The sequence below is a fragment of the Suncus etruscus genome, chromosome 3 (genome assembly GCF_024139225.1).
Source record: "Suncus etruscus isolate mSunEtr1 chromosome 3, mSunEtr1.pri.cur, whole genome shotgun sequence".
NCBI classification, from domain to species: domain Eukaryota; kingdom Metazoa; phylum Chordata; class Mammalia; order Eulipotyphla; family Soricidae; genus Suncus; species Suncus etruscus.
The window spans coordinates 142,312,997-142,329,532 of NC_064850.1; the positions used below are offsets into that span (position 1 = coordinate 142,312,997).

The 16,536-nt window shown below is 44.9% G+C and overlaps 1 protein-coding gene across 1 annotated transcript in view; it reads right to left on the reverse strand.

Moving 5' to 3' along the window:
• CABLES1 (Cdk5 and Abl enzyme substrate 1) overlaps positions 1–16,536 on the reverse strand; it is a 121,622-nt gene that overhangs the window by 35,726 nt on the left and 69,360 nt on the right. The window contains exon 4 of the mRNA XM_049770054.1: positions 7,650–7,727. Within this exon, the coding sequence (XP_049626011.1) occupies positions 7,650–7,727 (78 nt within the window). The remainder of the gene's footprint in view (positions 1–7,649; positions 7,728–16,536) is intronic.

Consider the following 16,536-nt stretch of genomic DNA (forward strand, 5'->3'; position numbering starts at 1 on the left):
ACTACTGGTGGGCTTCAGGGATCACTTGTAGTGTTGGGGATCAACCCAACATGCAAGGCAACTAACCTACTTGGTCTACTATCATTCTGGCCCAGAAACTTTTTTCTATTTTATAAAATTACCAGGTAGGTTAATTTTATTTGTTTTTAGCCACATGTGGCTATACTCAGGCCTATCCCGCCTCCATGCTCAGGGATCACTTCTGGCAGGGCTCAGTTCCATAAATGGTGCAAGTACCTTAAGCCTTATTCTAGTTCTGTGGCCCCTGGTTTATTTTACATAATCCATAAACACAAATTACTAGGCTCTCTCCTTCCTTTTGGTCAATCCATATTTATAGAAATATTTACTGATATCCTTGTTTCAGAAACCAGCTCAGAGCTTCACTCAGGTCCCTGAGCAAACAAGCTCAGAACTGACCTTGGGGACAATGTCTGCTGTTTCTCACTTCCCAGTATGTTGGGCTCCAAATGCTTTGAATTGGCTTTCTGGAACATGGAATGCATTTTTCCCACTGACATGATGTTAGAAATGGAGATTTAGCCCACACCATGCCCTTTTAGCCTATAATGTAACCAAACAAGCCCAATAGCATAGAAGAGAGCTTGGGTCACAGCAGCCAACTGGTCAGAGGCATAAGAGGGCAAAGACAGAATCTCATAGTTTCCTGATTTGGAAGTGGTCCTTTGAACATTTTAAAAGGCGGTCAAATTTGTATTATTTCCATCTCTCAACTGCTTCTTTCTCCCCAGGACTCCAAGATCTTTTCTTCTAAGTTGACTTGTTTTTTTGATTTTGGGGTCACACCCAGTGGTGCTCAGTAGTTACTCCTAGCTCTGTGCTCAGAAATCACTCCTGGCAGGGTCTGGGGACCATATGGAATGCTGAGGATTGAGCCCTGATCAGTTGCATGCAAGGCAAATGCACTGCCTGCTGTGCTATTGCTCCAGCCCCTCCTAAGATGTTTTGCTCTCCTGTTTTGCATAGTTTTGCATAATTTGTGAAATTAATCAAGTGGATCTGCCTACCAAGGAAACCAACTATCTCACGTGCAACCCATCTGCAGGCGGAAAGTTGCCAAGCCAAACCACTGCTCCACACTCGGAAAGAGGAGGCAGTGACTAATGGAATAAAAGGCAAAACGGCTCTGGTGGATCTTGGCAAACTGTCTGTTAAAAGAAGAGCTGGTTTAGCATTGGGACTCTTCCCAGAAAATGGTATAATTTACAAGCTTAATCTGAGAAGAGTGTTTACAGATTGGGGAAAATTTGATGTGAGTTATAGTGAAAAAGATGGACAACAGCTGTTCCTCCTCCTTATTAGCCTGTTTTCGAAAGGAGGGACTTGACAGAACTTTATCTCACCAACAAGAAAGATCAAAGCAATCGTCTGTTCATGTTCTACACCAATACAGAGCTGGGGGTGATGTGAAGGGAAAAACTGGAAGGAAACAAACCCAAACATCGATGAAGGTTCTACTGAAGAGGGGAAGAACAAGAATGTTTCTCTCCCTGTTAGTTTTGTGTACTGGGCATGCATTCTCGAATACACGTGGACCACTGAAGAAATTTAAGGACTCAAGAAATGCGAACTGGAAGATGCATCCCCTTGGTGTTTATAGAAATATACCACTGGCTAGGATCATCATGAATCAGACTGAACTTGCTATTGAAGGGATCTCTAAAAAGAGCCAGGGAAGAGTTTGATGGAACTAAAACAGAATGAAGGGCAATATTTAATATGCATTTATGCTGCCTGGCTGAGTGTTTGAATTTCCACAAACACAATTTCACTCTATACTCTCAAAACTCTCTGCAGTGGGTGTTAGAGCTCATTTTACAGCAGACTGAAGCTGGGCTGAGCAAGGTTGGTTAATGTGCTTGGATGGACAAATCTGTCTGACAGCTGGCTCTCCCTTCCTGGGCTCCCTGGCTTTAGTGCCCATTGGCACCATCCACCTACACAAGTCAGCTGCCAGAAATGAATGAGAACTGTGGCTTTCTTGATAGATCCAGAAGGGATAAGTGTAATTCTTCTACCTGCTCCCACTTTTCTGGAATATTCTCAAGTTAGCAATTCTATTTATTGAGTTCTGTGTTAAACTGGCCATAAAAGAATGTTTGGCTTAAAAAAAAGATATGAAAATACTCCATAACAGTGATGGGATGATGAAAATGGGAACACAGAGGGCCTCTGATCATAGGATCATTGGAAAGTCTATTTACCCCAACTCCTGGCTCTCCCCAATTCTACAGATCCCACTTATTATCAGAAGTCATGTTAAATGAACTGATGACGGGAGTATATTCTGTTTATGACTGAAATCCAATTATAAACATGCTTGTAATCATGGTGCTTAAATAAAGATCTATATGTATTAAAAACAGCATAATAAACCATTAAAAATGCTACATGTAAATCTCATTGTGTTGATTTGGATTTCCCTAATAATGAGGAACAATGCACTTTTTCTCATTTGCCTACTGGACATCTCCCTGGGTAGATGGGAACTTGGAAACACTGATAAAAGGAAGGTGACATACTGGTAACCAGAGATAACCAGATACACAAAAGCATGCAAACAAGAATGTATGAGGGGCTGGCATGATAGTACAGTGGGTAGGGCATTTGCTTTGCATGAGGCCAATATATGTCTAAAACTCGAATAATCTTTTTTTGAGGGAGCACATCCAGCATTGCTCAGGATTTCTTCTGGCTCTGTGCTCAGGGGTCATTCCTGCAGAATGACCAGGGGATCATATGGGGATGCCAGGGATCAAACCTGAGTTTGCTACATGCAAGGCAAATGTCCTACCTACTGTGCTATTGCTCCAGACCCTCAAATCATTCTTTAAATAAAAAATAAAAATAGATAGGTTGTACTTAACTGGAATACCACCCACTTTCCAAAGTCCTGTCCTAGTTTGTCTCCAAATTTTTCTCTGGGAGTGCCCATCCTTCAACTTGAATTCATAGCTCCCTCCAGGATACAGGAGTACAGGGGAGGAGTTTGTTTACAAGACTGTTTCTGGCTCCTGTCACTACAGGATCTACCACTGCAGTTCCACTGCCTTGAGAATAGCTGTATTCTACTGAGTTGGTGGGTGACTGAATTTCTGCCTGTATTTCTACATAGGAGGAGGACAGGGATGGCCGGATACTTATAGTGATGGCTGGGGAGAGAAACAGTAGCACACACACCCTGGTCTGTTGGAAATGTAGGAACAAAGATTTAGGCGCAACCCAAGTACTCTATTGGTTATATGTTGTCTGTTCGAATGCCTGGCTGCCTCACTTGGCACTAATCTGGCCAGCCATGTTCCTCACCCACTGCCCTTCAACAACCTCTGACAGGACCTTGTGTTCCCCGAGCAGAAGAGATAACCATATGCACAAATGTATGCAAACAAGAACCTATGAGGGGCTGGCATGATAGTACAGTGAGTAGTGCATTTGCCTTGCATTAGGCCAGCCCTGATTCAATCCTCATAACCTATATGGTAGCCTGAGTGCCCAAAGGAATGACTCCTGAGCACAGAGCAATAAAGAATCCCTGAGCATCGATGGGAGTGGCCCCAAAACATGAGAAAATATATTTGATAGTAAAACTTCAAAGATGGGCCTATCTGTTCTGATCAAGAGCTGTCAGAAGTGTAAGTTAGTGCTTATTTGCATTTCAGAATAAGAAGAAAGCTTTGGGTTCAGGTGAAGACAGGACTTGGGAAGCTCCAGGGCAGCTTGAGAAGCCAGGAAACACATCCAAGAAGAGATCAGCTGCTTGAGGGATGCTTTCCTGAGTAAAGGAGGTTCAAGTACTCAGGGACTTATACAATTTCCTGTTTTTAAAACTTTTTTGAGAGGACACTGGATGTGGATACTATTTAGTTCAGCAGAGGGCATGCCCTTGTCTGAAGTAATCTGGCTTCTGTGGTCTACATGGTCTAAGCACCACGAAAACACATGATCTAGAAACACTCAAACATGTAGTACATGGTTTAAGTACCACGAAAACACATGAGTTAGAAAGAGTCAGACATGCAGGTGGGGTGGTTGTGGTCCAGAGTTCTGGACAAGCTGATTCGTGTGTGTGTGTGTGTGTGTGTGTGTGTGTGTGTGTGTGTGTCCATCCTTTGAGCTGCAGGAAGGTTTCCAGGGTGTGTGTGTGTGTGTGTGTGTGTGTGTGTGTGTGTGTGTGTGTGTGTGTGTGTGTCCATCCTTTGAGCTGCAGGAAGGTTTCCAGGGCCTCTGAGGCCTTTCCACCCTAAGACACTGTGACCATGTTTTGGCCACTGAGAACTTTAGCATGGAAGTCAAGGAATGCTCAACAATGGAGAGATGAGAGTCAGCAAGCTGCTTAAAACAGATAACATGTATGAGATGTACTACTATATAGATTATTTTTATTTGTGACTAGTTGTTTCCTATTTAGTAAAAAATAACTGATGATGAATGGCAACTCTGCATAAACAGGATGTCCATTCATTTAAAATTAGAAAGAGCAGAACATTTCTTAATACCGCTGCTAAATAAATGACAATATTTTGAATTCTGCTCCTAATTACTTATGTGCACCTTCAGCAAAAAGTGCTGCAGAAACAGGCACACACTTTCCTTGCTTGGGTTTTTCCCAGAATCTGGTTAAGAGCTTCTGACAGCAAAGCGTGGAACTCCCTGGTCTAGAATCTCAGGAGGAGGATGAGCTGGGGGCTGATCCTATCTCAGGGAGAAGGACCCTTGCCATGATCCCCACCTATCCTCCTTTTGAGGGACCTCCTTATGAGGTCCTCCTTATGAGGGACCAATAGGTAGAATATAAGAAATTGAGAGCTTGGATGCTGGACCTCCCAACATGCACAACCCCTGTTCCCAAGTCGCTAGCTTCTATTAGTAGTTCCCCTGGGGGTTAAAAACATGGAGTTGGATATATTTCACTAGGAAGCCACACATGATTTGGGTGATACTTCCTGAAGGTGATGCTTCTATCAGCTTTTCGTATCAGGCCATGACCAATTAATGACATGGCAGCACAGTCGTGGGCTGTTTTATGCAGCTTTGTTGTCCCAAGGGCTCACTGTTATGAGGAGTCCTCACTACCTATATCATGAGGGGTGATGATGCACAGCTGGAGGGAACAGGGACCTGTCTGTGGTTGTCAGCCACTGTTGTCTGCCACTGGCTGGAGCATCAGTGATGTGTGACTATGGCCCTTGCTCCTGTGGAACAGAGTGGAAAACAAAGTTGCCAACTAAGGCTTGCAGGCTCTCTAGATGGGCTCTCACATTTCATTTGCTTCTGGAAACTTGGGGTTCCTGACTAGATGGTGCTACCTATTTCTCTGTACATCAGGGGCAGTATAGGACCTTACACCCATCTCCTGTCTGAATGAACTCAGCTAGCCTCTGGGAAGCAGCTATGAGCATCTATCAGTTAGCCCTGAGTACAATCTAGTGTGGCCCTGCATCCTCCTTCAATAAATAATAATAAATAAATGAAGAGCTTAGTAAGGGATAATTCATCACAAAAGCCAATGAGGGAAGCCAGGGAAGCCAGGCCAGTCGTGGGAGAGAGCCTCAGTGCAGGCACTTTCTGTGAGGATTCTGACCCCAATGTGTGCTTCTGGACTAGCCACTAGCACACCCCAAGGCTCTTACTTGTCTAAAATGAAGGAACAATCCTTCTGGGTTACACCAGGTCCAAGAACAAGTCAGTGTCCTTGTGGAATGGCCCTGGAGAGAATGAATCTTCAGCAGCTTTACCTGAGTTGCTCAGGAGCAACTTGTGGGCCACACCTGCACAATTTATTGTAACCTACTTTATTTCTTATTTGGGGCCTTATCTAGCAGTACTCAAGGACTATTCCTGTTTTTTTATTTTGGAGGAGGGTTTTTTTCCAGTGGCATACATGGGACCATGTGGTGCCAGCAATCCAATGGCTCTCCTCAGTTTACTATAACTTTGGGGGAGCCAATTCCACTGGTACTGAGGGGCCACCAGAGCTATACCCTCCAGTTCTTTTGTTTTGTTTTGTTTTGGGGCCACACCCAGTAATGTTCAGGGGCTACTCTAGGCTCTGCATGCAAAAATTACTCCTGTCAGTGCTTGGGAAACCATCTGAGATCTGGGGATCAAACCCAGGTTGGCCACATGCAAGACAAATACCCTCCCCACTGTGCAATAGCTCTAATCCAACCCTGCAGGTCTGGGAGGCCTGTGAACTATGATCAAACCCTAGGGTTTGCTATCCCTGCTTCACTCTTTTCTAAAATGCCTACTTTGCAAAGCAATTTTTTTTGTTGTTGTTGTTGTTGTTTTTGATGATGTTTGGTTGGTTTTAACCCACACCTGATGGGTCACTCCTGACTCGGGTAGCATGTGGTACTGGGGACTGAACTCAGGTCTCCAGCATGCTAAGTTTGTGCTACATTCCTTCAAGCCCCTTACGCTATCTCATCAGCCCTGGAAAAGCTATCTGAAGGAGCAGATAAGGAAGTTTAATCCACAAAAGATTCAACAATTAGTCAGAATAATGCTCTTTGAAATACTACACTAACAACTAACATGACAATGTTAAAGAATGAGAGAAGTAGAATGCCTGTCGCAAATACAGGTAGGGGTGGGGGAGGGAGGGCATTGGTGGTGGGAATGTTGCACTGGTGATTGGGGGTGTGTGTTCTGTTTATAACTGAGACCCAATTACAAACACGCTTATAATCATGATGCTGAAATAAAGATTTATATTTAAAAAAAGAAGAAGAATGCTCTTTAGGGCTCATGTTCAATAAATGCCCAATAAATGGATAAAGACAGAGCTAATAAGAATCACCATGAGTTAAACAGGCCATAGCTCGGCAAATTTAAAGAGAAGGGGAAGTTCATGGTGGGCATGGAGTGGGGTGAATAGAGAGGGATGACGCCAAGAATGGAGAATGAATCAGTACCAGGCATGGCCGTGCTTCAGTGTGGGAAGCAAGTCAATGCCGTGGCAGTGAGGGACATCCCAGCTTTCAGTCAGCTGAGACCACAGGCAATACCTCCCAGTGTTCCCAGCATCGATAGAATAGACCTGCCCTCGATACCAGTTCCCTTACACCAAACTCTGAATGCCGGCAAAGGAGTGAGGAGTCAGAAGGTAGCAGGGGGCAGGAAGGCCTCCCTTACCGACTCCATTCAGAGCTAAAGGAGGGGCATGTTGGTGGAAAGAGGTTGACATTTCTCAGGTCTGGAGCACATCACAGGGGTCTGGGCTGGTGCCCTGCACTTGCTTACCCGATTAGTTGGTTCCCAGCTGCCAATCTCCAAGGTTGGGAGCAGCAGGAAGATCCCTTAGTTATTCCTTGGTTTCTCACCTCCTTTTCTGACCTACCTTTCTCTGAAAGTTGCCAAGGAAAGCACAGCATTGCTCATGCCTTGCAAGCATCAGCAGAGGTGACCAAACGGCACAGTGAGCGATAGGAGGGACTGTGGGATGGATGGGAAGGCACACGCACAAACACAGAAGCTTCTGTCTGAGAAGAAAAGCTCTTCTTTTTTTTCTTTCAGACCCAAGACAGAGTCAGCAGCACCCAAGCCAGGCGAAGGGAGCCACACCAAGCACATGCGGGCAGAACTTTCCACCCGGAGAGCTACAAAGCAAGCATGCATATACATACCCAATCTGGGCACTGTCACGATACGGCAGCACTGAAAATATACTACAGAAGGATCTTCTGCCACTGATAAGGACTATTCTAAAAAATAAAAGAAAGAAAAGAAGAAAAAAAAAGAACAAACAAACTAAATGCAAAGGCTCTTAAATGAAAAAGAAGCAAACTTGATAGCAATTTAGCATTCATGGAATTCACAGTGCTTTCTGCTCATTCCCACCACCTCCTCCAAACAGATGATATTTTGCTCTCCGTGCAGAATGCAACCTTGGTGCAGAAGAAGAGAGCTGCGGCTCCACATCTGAACATGAGCACTTGTGACCCCACCAAGGGGCTGCAAGGAGCCAACAAGCCCTTTCCCCACAGGAGCCGCTGGCTTCGGGTGCACATGCAGGATGGGCAGGCAGAATCAGCAGTCAGGGTGCCCGGTGCTGAGCGAGTAGTCATGCCACACGAAAACCATCATTTCTAGTCTTCCATCAACACTGCACCAGCAGGAGTGGCCGCAACACCAGGCAGCAAAGGCACTCACATGCCGTTATGACCGTCAGGGGTTTGGGCTTGTTCTGATATGCTGGCAGGGTGTTAGGTTCTGAGAATTAATTCAGGGAACAATTATATAACCAGTCTTAGTCTCCATTCCTGCTATAAAGATATCACTGGAAACAGCACTACATGTTGCTCTTATGCAATCAAAGGCCACTTAACAATTAAAAAAATAAAGGAAAAAGAAAAGCAAACCAACCCTCAAAAGTACTTATCCGGACATCTGAGAATAACTTTTTACCAGTGAGAATTGCTGAAGAAAAAACACAATGGGGAAATGTGCAGGGATTAAAAACAACACACCAATTTTTAGCAGAATGATAATTCAAATCAGATATAGGGCCTCTGGTTTTTATAATTTTTACTTCAATGATCATGTTAAAAATTTGGGGGAAAGGGATCAAAGTGATAGTATAGTAAAGTGTTTGCCTTGCAGGCAGCCGATCCAGGTTCGATCCCCAACATCCCATATGGTCCCCTGAGCACCATCAGGAGTGATTCCTGAGTGTAGAGCCAGGAACAGTCCCCTCAGCACCACTAGGTGCAGATCCAACCAATAATACATTAAAAAAAATAGAACCTGTAGCATCCCCCACCTTAAAACAAACAACAAACAAATAGCTTTACTGTTTCATTCCTCAGTTCTCTGTGGCTATTTCTTTTGCCTGGTGCAAATTGTTTAGGCACTTGGTTAACTCATATATATTCCTCAAAATCTTAGCTCAGAAACCACCTCCCTGAGAGCCATCTTCTCCCTCTTCACTGTTACTTGTCCCATTTTTGGTGCCACCTCCACACCTTATTTCTACTTCCAGAGACTGGCACTTTATGGTGTCTGCACCGCCTACAGGGCATCAGGACTGCGCTGGCAGCTCAGTCTGCAGCCGTCCTGTCTAGGCTGCCATCCCTACTGCCACAGGCCAGCAATCCCGGCCCACAGCACAGTCCCACGCCCGACTCTTGGAGCTGAACTTCCCTCATCTACACCAGGGAATGAAATGACCTCACTGGCGTGTTCTAGAACAAAGGTGTCTGAGAGACTGCCAAGAGAACAAAATACAACCAGAGGGCACGTGTGTGTGTGTGTGTGTGTGTGTGTGTGTGTGTGTGTGTGTGAGAGAGAGAGAGAGAGAGAGAGAGAGAGAGAGAGAGAGAGAGAGAGAGAGAGAGAGAGGGAAAAAGAGAGAATTGTATACCTATTGTAAGCCTGAAACATTATTTAATACTATTCTAAATCTTCTTCCCTCGATAACATTTTCATTAAAAAATGAAGTTGGGGTTTGAGAGCTAGTACAGCAAGGAAGGAAACTTGCCTAGCATGTGACCAGGTTGAATTCAATCCCCCCACATTTCAAATGGTCCCAAGAACCTCCAGGAGTTATCCTTGAGAATTGCCAAATGTGTATGTCCAATCTTCCCCATACTACCCTGCCAAGAAAAGAGACAAGTTTGCTTGTGTGTTTGTACAAGCCTGTGTGCACTCCTTAAACACTAAGCCTGCCTTTCCCCAGGTTTCCTAGGAGCCTTCTGACTTGGCCTACAAGTCTCTAGGCTGGTCATGGAGGGTCAAAGGGGAACCAATCACAACAGCCAGAAATGAGAGCTTATGGTCTCACAAATACCGACCCCTACCCCTTCTGCAGCCTGGCTCCTTTCCAGATGGGAGGAAAAAAGGGCTTCAGGTACCCACCACCAACACCCTGCCTTCCACCCAGGAGAAAAGTCTGGAATTAGTTCTGTCACTTGGCACCCACGTTTTCTGAAACGCAGAGGGAGGAATGTATTAAACAAATGCCACTGGATTAGCACTGCACATTTTCTTCATTACTCAGTACTAACAGGGTCTTCCTTTTCCTGAACTTTATCTGTCTGACATTTGGACTGGAATGAGAAAACAAAAGCATATAATTTTATGTTAAATAAAAAGACTTTTCCAGAAGTTAAAGCCACAATGAGCCAACAGCAAAATGGGCAGCACTGTTCTGTGCTCACACTTTGGGGGGGCAGGTTTCACTATTCAGGCAGAAAGGAGGCTGACATTATGGGTCTCAGTGAGGAACACCTGCAAATCCAATGCTAAATTACGCTTACTGGCTGCAAGAATGGATTGTTGTCCACAATCCCAGTAGGGAAGGAGTATCTCTGATACTTGGTCATCCTAGTGCAGATGGAAAGGGGAGGAAGGAAGGTGCATTGCATCTTCTGGCATTTTCGGACCATTCTTGGGTCTGACCTTTTCTGAGACTCCCACTTTCCACAGGAATTTCAGGTAGAATTCCAAGCAAGACCACATGATATTCTCCAATATAGCTTACAGCTATTCATGCCCAAAGAAGCTGGGAAAATCCAAAACTATGCCAACAATCTATTCCACATGTCTCCTGAAGTTTTGCTGGAATCCATAAGGAACTTCTGGCCTTCGTCAGAGCTGGCAAATGCCAGCAGTGTGAGCAGTCAGAGCAAATCTCTGTTCCTTACATAAGCAACACTGATTGGTGAGGCCTCAAGACCAACTTCTGTGTCCAGAACTACAAAGATTCATATGGATTGGTAGCTTTGCTCTGTGTACGTGTGGGGCCACCTCCACCATGATGATGTTGCAGAAGAGTATCTGTTTGCCTTCTTTGAGTGTCTGTATTTGTGAAATAGTTCAGAGGCCCAGGACGAAGAAAAGACAGCCAAATAGCACTTCTAATGGGTGCTAGAAAAGGATCTTCTCCATCTGTTTTCTTCTCTGACCATTGCAACAAACTTCTTTCATGCCCCAAAGACCACATAATTTTTCCCATCTGTGATGGGTGACACGTGAGTTGGAGTCAAGAAGACCAGAAGCCATTCGACTAAAGATTATGGCTTCAAGAGAGGAATTAACTCCAGGGAGAAGGGTCCTTAAGGAACGAAGGATCACATTTCCATGCAAACATCTGCCAGAGAGGGACAAAGAGAAAAGTTGCCCAAAGCTGTGGTTTGCAAGGGACAAGCTCCCTCTGGAGCTTCCCAAATCCTTCTAGGAAGCACTGAGATACTCTGCCGACAGTATTGCCTGATTTTCTTCCCGTAGCTTGATTTCCATGGTCTTCTGTCCATGAGATTGTTGGGGTGCTCACAGCAGCCTGAAGATGTGAGCAGAGCATCAGGGGCCACTTTCATCCCATCTGCTTCAAACCTTTCCTCTCACTGGATAGAATATGATCAGGCAATGTCCAATGTCATTCTGGGATCCAGGTTTCTCTCCTATGCCAAAGACTGGCTGTTGGCCCTATTTTATTTGTTTATGTATATGTTTGGGGGCTATACTTGGTAGTGCTCCAGGCTACTGCTGACTCTGGATCTAGGGGACCACGTGGTACCAGGCTCTGAATCAGCCATAGGCAAGGCTTAGTGGCCTAACTCCCTGGCCTTAACCTCAGTACTGGTCTCTGGCCTGACTTCTGGCTCTATTTCCAGTACCCTGTGGTGTTGGCATAGTGGAGAAGGGGGATATTCTGAAATGACAGCATTCAATTTATTCCAGGTGGAATATTCCATTTCAGTGGAATTCTCTTAAGCAACTTGACCATAACATGAGAACAGTGACTCAGAGACAGAATAGAGAGGTATCCATAAAGCAGTGAGATCACATGTAAAATGCATTTCTAAATGCTTTAGCATTTCCTAAACACTCAGAAAACACACCTAAAAGTGCTGGTCGTGTGGCTTGAGTCACACTGGAGTCTTAGCACCTGATGCCTGTAATTGTGGCTTACTTGAAATTATGGTTTTTGCGGACACAATCAAGTTAGGATGAGGTCATACTAAATTAGAATGAGCCCTGGACCATAGAACTGATTTTTCCCCCTCTGGTGCTGGGGGCAGAATCCAGGCCTTAATCAGGTACAGCATGCACCTTGCCACTGAGCCACATTCCTGGCCCTCTAACAGATTTTTAAAGCAGGAGATTAGGACTTAAATAGACAAGCATAGAGGGAAGAAGTCATAGAAGACAAAAGCAGGGACTGGAGAGATGTGACCCAGCAGCCAAGGACTCTAAACATGACTGGTATCACCAGAAGCTAAAGGAGCACAGTACACTGTTCTCTACGGATTTCATTGGGCTCTGCTGACCCAGAACTGTGAGGAGAGACACTTGGATTGTTTTAAGCCTCCCATGGATGCTGGAGGGCAGCCCTGAAAATGGAGAGACAGGCCACTCTCTCCTGGGGTTATAAAATGGCCCTTTGGGTACTCCCTCACAAACACACACACACAGGGTACTCCCTCACAAACACACACACACACGCACACACGCACACACGCACACACGCGCGCGCTTTCTTGGTAGGAGGTAGGAGGAGTAAAGGGCCTGAGGATCAAAGGGAGCCTAAATGCCTGAGCAAAGGAGGTGAGGCCTGGCTGGGCCAGGTACTACTTTGTGGATTCCAAAGGTGAGAACTGGGACTCTAGAGCCCAGGACAAATGACAGAAAGACCAAAGCTGTGAAGAGGGAGGCAGCAAATGGTTCCTGAGGGAGGGGGGCTGGGCAACACAGAGCAAGCATGTGAAGATTTACACTGAAGAGTTGATAAATACAAGACAGTGACACAGAGGTGTCAGTCTCCTCATCATGACTGCTAGTACCATCATCTCCATGCCTCTTCCACCCTTCATCCTTAACAGTGCTACTGGCTACTGCCTGCCACGAGGTGCACCCTTTTCTATGTGGTGAAAAGTTGCTGAGTATTTCCAAGGAATAAATTATTTACATTCCTTCCATGAGTATATCCTGATTACTAGACTTTGCGAAGGTCTGGGCCAGTGATGAATGGCACATCCATTCAATGGGCATTTTACATCGAAGTCAGTTCCCTCATGGGGCTGTAGGGGTGCTATTGAGCACATCAACTGGAAAGTGACTAGCCTGAGATACAGTGGGTGTTCTGGAGGACTTGATGAGAAGTCTGAGGGAAAGTGACCAAAACTACTAGGTAGAAATAGGATGGTGGAGAAACTGGTATGTGTCATACTAGAAGGTTCAGAGAAACTGAACACACAATCATGCTTTTTCATGACTTCTACTTATAGTGAACGGATGCACTTATATCTCCATTGTCCTCTGAAAATCACTTTGACCAATAATCATGGCAAATTCAAAGCTCAGGCTGACAAGCTCCTCACTATGTAACTACCCTGAGTGATACAACCATTACCTATGATTTATAGGTACAAACAAATGCCTGTTTGTATTTGCTATTTGTCCTTGTTCAGTAGAGATGTTCAGTAGAGAATAAAATGTGAAAAAAAAGGAAATATGGTGCACCTATAAAAAACAAAAAACTAAAAAAAATTAAAAACAAATAAATAATGACAGTGTTTTTTATTATTCAAACATGGCAAGTTACTAAAAAGAAAAGTGTAGTTGAAATAGGTCTAGGCAAAACTAACAATTTAGGAAAGAAAAAATTAACTAAAAAATTGTTCAGGAGAATTTTGCATTTGGATTCTTGGGTTACTTTAAAGAAGTCCAGTGTGGGTAAAAATGCTGTAAGATAAGGTCGAGGCCAGAGAGATTCAACTGCTGGGCCCATGTTTGACTTTGCAGAGCCCAGTTCAATCTGAGCACCACTCTAAATCCTGGCAGGAGTGCTAGACAAACTGGGAGCAGGCCTGAGCAGGACCTCCAGGTATGGTCCCTCTCAAAGTAAGAAGATACATGAATAACAATAGGCAGGAGCTGCTGCAGTCACGACCAGACCCTGGGCAAGAATATTTCCAGCTCCCCAAGGCCAGTCTGTGAGTCCTGTCCCTTATTCCAAGAACTCAGCAAAGAGACTCTCTGGAGAGCAGCTGTGGGTAATTTTTTAGAAGAGAAGGTGGGCAAAGGGATTCAGCCAGATTTGGGGGCTTTTGAAGGCTTCAGCAGTCTACTTCTCACTGCTCTCCAGGAGGGAGGATTCTTTGACAACTAGCCGTGAACACTGCCCATTACAGGATGAAGGCATAGCTGTAGCAGACCTAGGGAGCATTCAACCCTTAACAGGAGAAACCGGCCTGGGTGGAGGGGCATTGCCTTCCAGAAGAGGCATCTACCAAATCACAAGTCCCTGTTAACAGTGTGAAAAGGCAACACATTCCTTCTTCCAGGCAGGCCAGAGCAGAGCTGGTAACTTGTTTTATTGCAATGTACCACTTCCACCAGCTCATTATTCCAGCAAACTCGGCAGACAGATTGGAAGTGATGAGATCATAAATAAGGTCTTAATTTAGTCATAACCCAGCCCCCACCCCTTTCCCTCTGAAATGTTCCATTATTCAAATGGAAGACTATAATTCCACTTTGGTTACTGCACTGCCACCACCTTTCTTATTTTTTTTATGTTCTCATAACCCAGATGTTTATGAATACATTTAGCATAATTTTGACATCGAAGAAACTCCTTTCTGCCATGAGCTTAGAGTTTGTTTTCTTACAGTTCCTTTTTTAAAAAATTCGTTTATTGTAGTTTTGGAAATGTGGTCACAAGTGTTGGATATACATAGTTCCTGCGTCTTCATCACCATCTGATTTTAAAAAGCAGATGAAGGGGGCTGGAGAGATAGCATGGAAGTAAGGCGTTTGCCTTGCATGCAGAAGGTTGGTGGTTCGAATCCTGGCATCCCATATGGTCCCCCGAGCCTGCCAAGAGCGACTTTTGAGCAGAGAGCCAGGAGGAACCCCTGAGCGCTGCTGGGTGTGACTCAAAAACCAAAAAAAAAAAAAAAAAAAAAAAAGCAGATGAAGGCTTTAAAGATTCTAAAATCATTTATATGTTTTGAATTTGTTTTCTTACTGGGTTCATACCTGAGACAACACATCAGCTCACTTCTCTGTTCAGCCCCTTTGCGAATCCTTTGAAATCTTGGAAATTTCCTACCCATGCACAGGAACAAGGCACAAGATGCAAAGTGCATGTTCCAACCTGTCCAGAATGAGATGATACCCAGCACAGACCCAGTAGTGGCCACTTGGGGGATGCTTGGTGGCCACCACTAGTGCAGACACCTAAGAACCAGATGATTTCATAAAGATGCCTAACCCTGCCTGCCAGATGCAGGCTTGAGGGAGAGGGATGCCCATTTCAGAGGGCAGCTCTTGCTTCCCATTACTCCTAGAGCAAAGGCTTTTTGTTGTTGTTGTTTTGGTTTGGTTTAGATTTTTGGGTCACATCCGGCAATGCTCAGGGGTTACTCCTGGCTCTTTGCTCAGAAATCTCTGGCAGACACAGGGTATGGGATGCTGGGATTCGAAACCACCATCTTTCTGCATGCAAGACAAACGCCTTACCTTCAGGCTATCTCTCCAGCCTTTTTAAGTCTCAGAAATTAGAAGCAGCAAGAAGGAAACTCTTTTCCAGTAGGCCCATGAGAGCCACCAGATAGAAATATATTGAAAAGCCACTGGCTGATCTGTGTCCAGCTCAGAATCGCTACTTTCCATCACAGGGGTCTCAAACTCAATGCACCTGGGGTAAGCAGGAGGCAAAGTCGGGGTGATCCTTGAGTGAAAAGTCAGTAGTAAGCCTTGAACGTTGGGAAGTGTGACCCAAACAACTAAAACAAAACAAAATGAAAAAAGATTCCTCTAGGGCAGGGCCACAAAATGTTGTACGGAAGGCCATAAACGGACCGCGGGCCGCAAGTTTGAGACCCCTGAAGCTTCCTTTCTACCAGGACACCAATTAGCTCTCAATTGGCACCAGCTGGCTTCATGATGTTCGTCATTCTCAAGGGTCCATTACAGGTCCCCAAAATTATTTCAGCTGCCTGCAGATCACCAGCCTCTTTTGGCCCACTCTTCCCTGTTCCATTCACTAGGGTATGCTAGAATGAGGAACATCCTACCATCTTTTCAAGTCCAGAAAGTCCACATCTGTAGCCAACCCTTAATGTGCTAACTGTCACCATTCCAGCTTAGAGATGCTGTGAGAAAAAAAAAAAAAAAAAAAAAGACGGGGAATGCAGGCTGACAGCTAGCCACAACTATGCTCTTCCATAGCACAAACAGTTGTTTAACAGTCTACTCCAGAAGCCAGAACAGTTCCAGGCTGACAGTCGGTGAGGATTAGAACTCAGCTACCACCTCTGTCTCCTTTTGGTATTTTTTTCTTTCCTCATTGAGGACTCCCAGAACATGGAGATAAAGATTAAATTCACTCTTCACACTTGCTCTGAGCACTTCCTAGGCCACAGAGACATATTCCAATCCCCAGGGACCTGAATTAACACCAGGAAGGTGTTTCATGTTAATGAGCCAAGTTCTGGGCTCCTGTTTTGGACTTTTTTTGAGGGGCGTGGGGAGTTTTTGTGCCAAGCTCAGCAAAGCTCAGGGCTT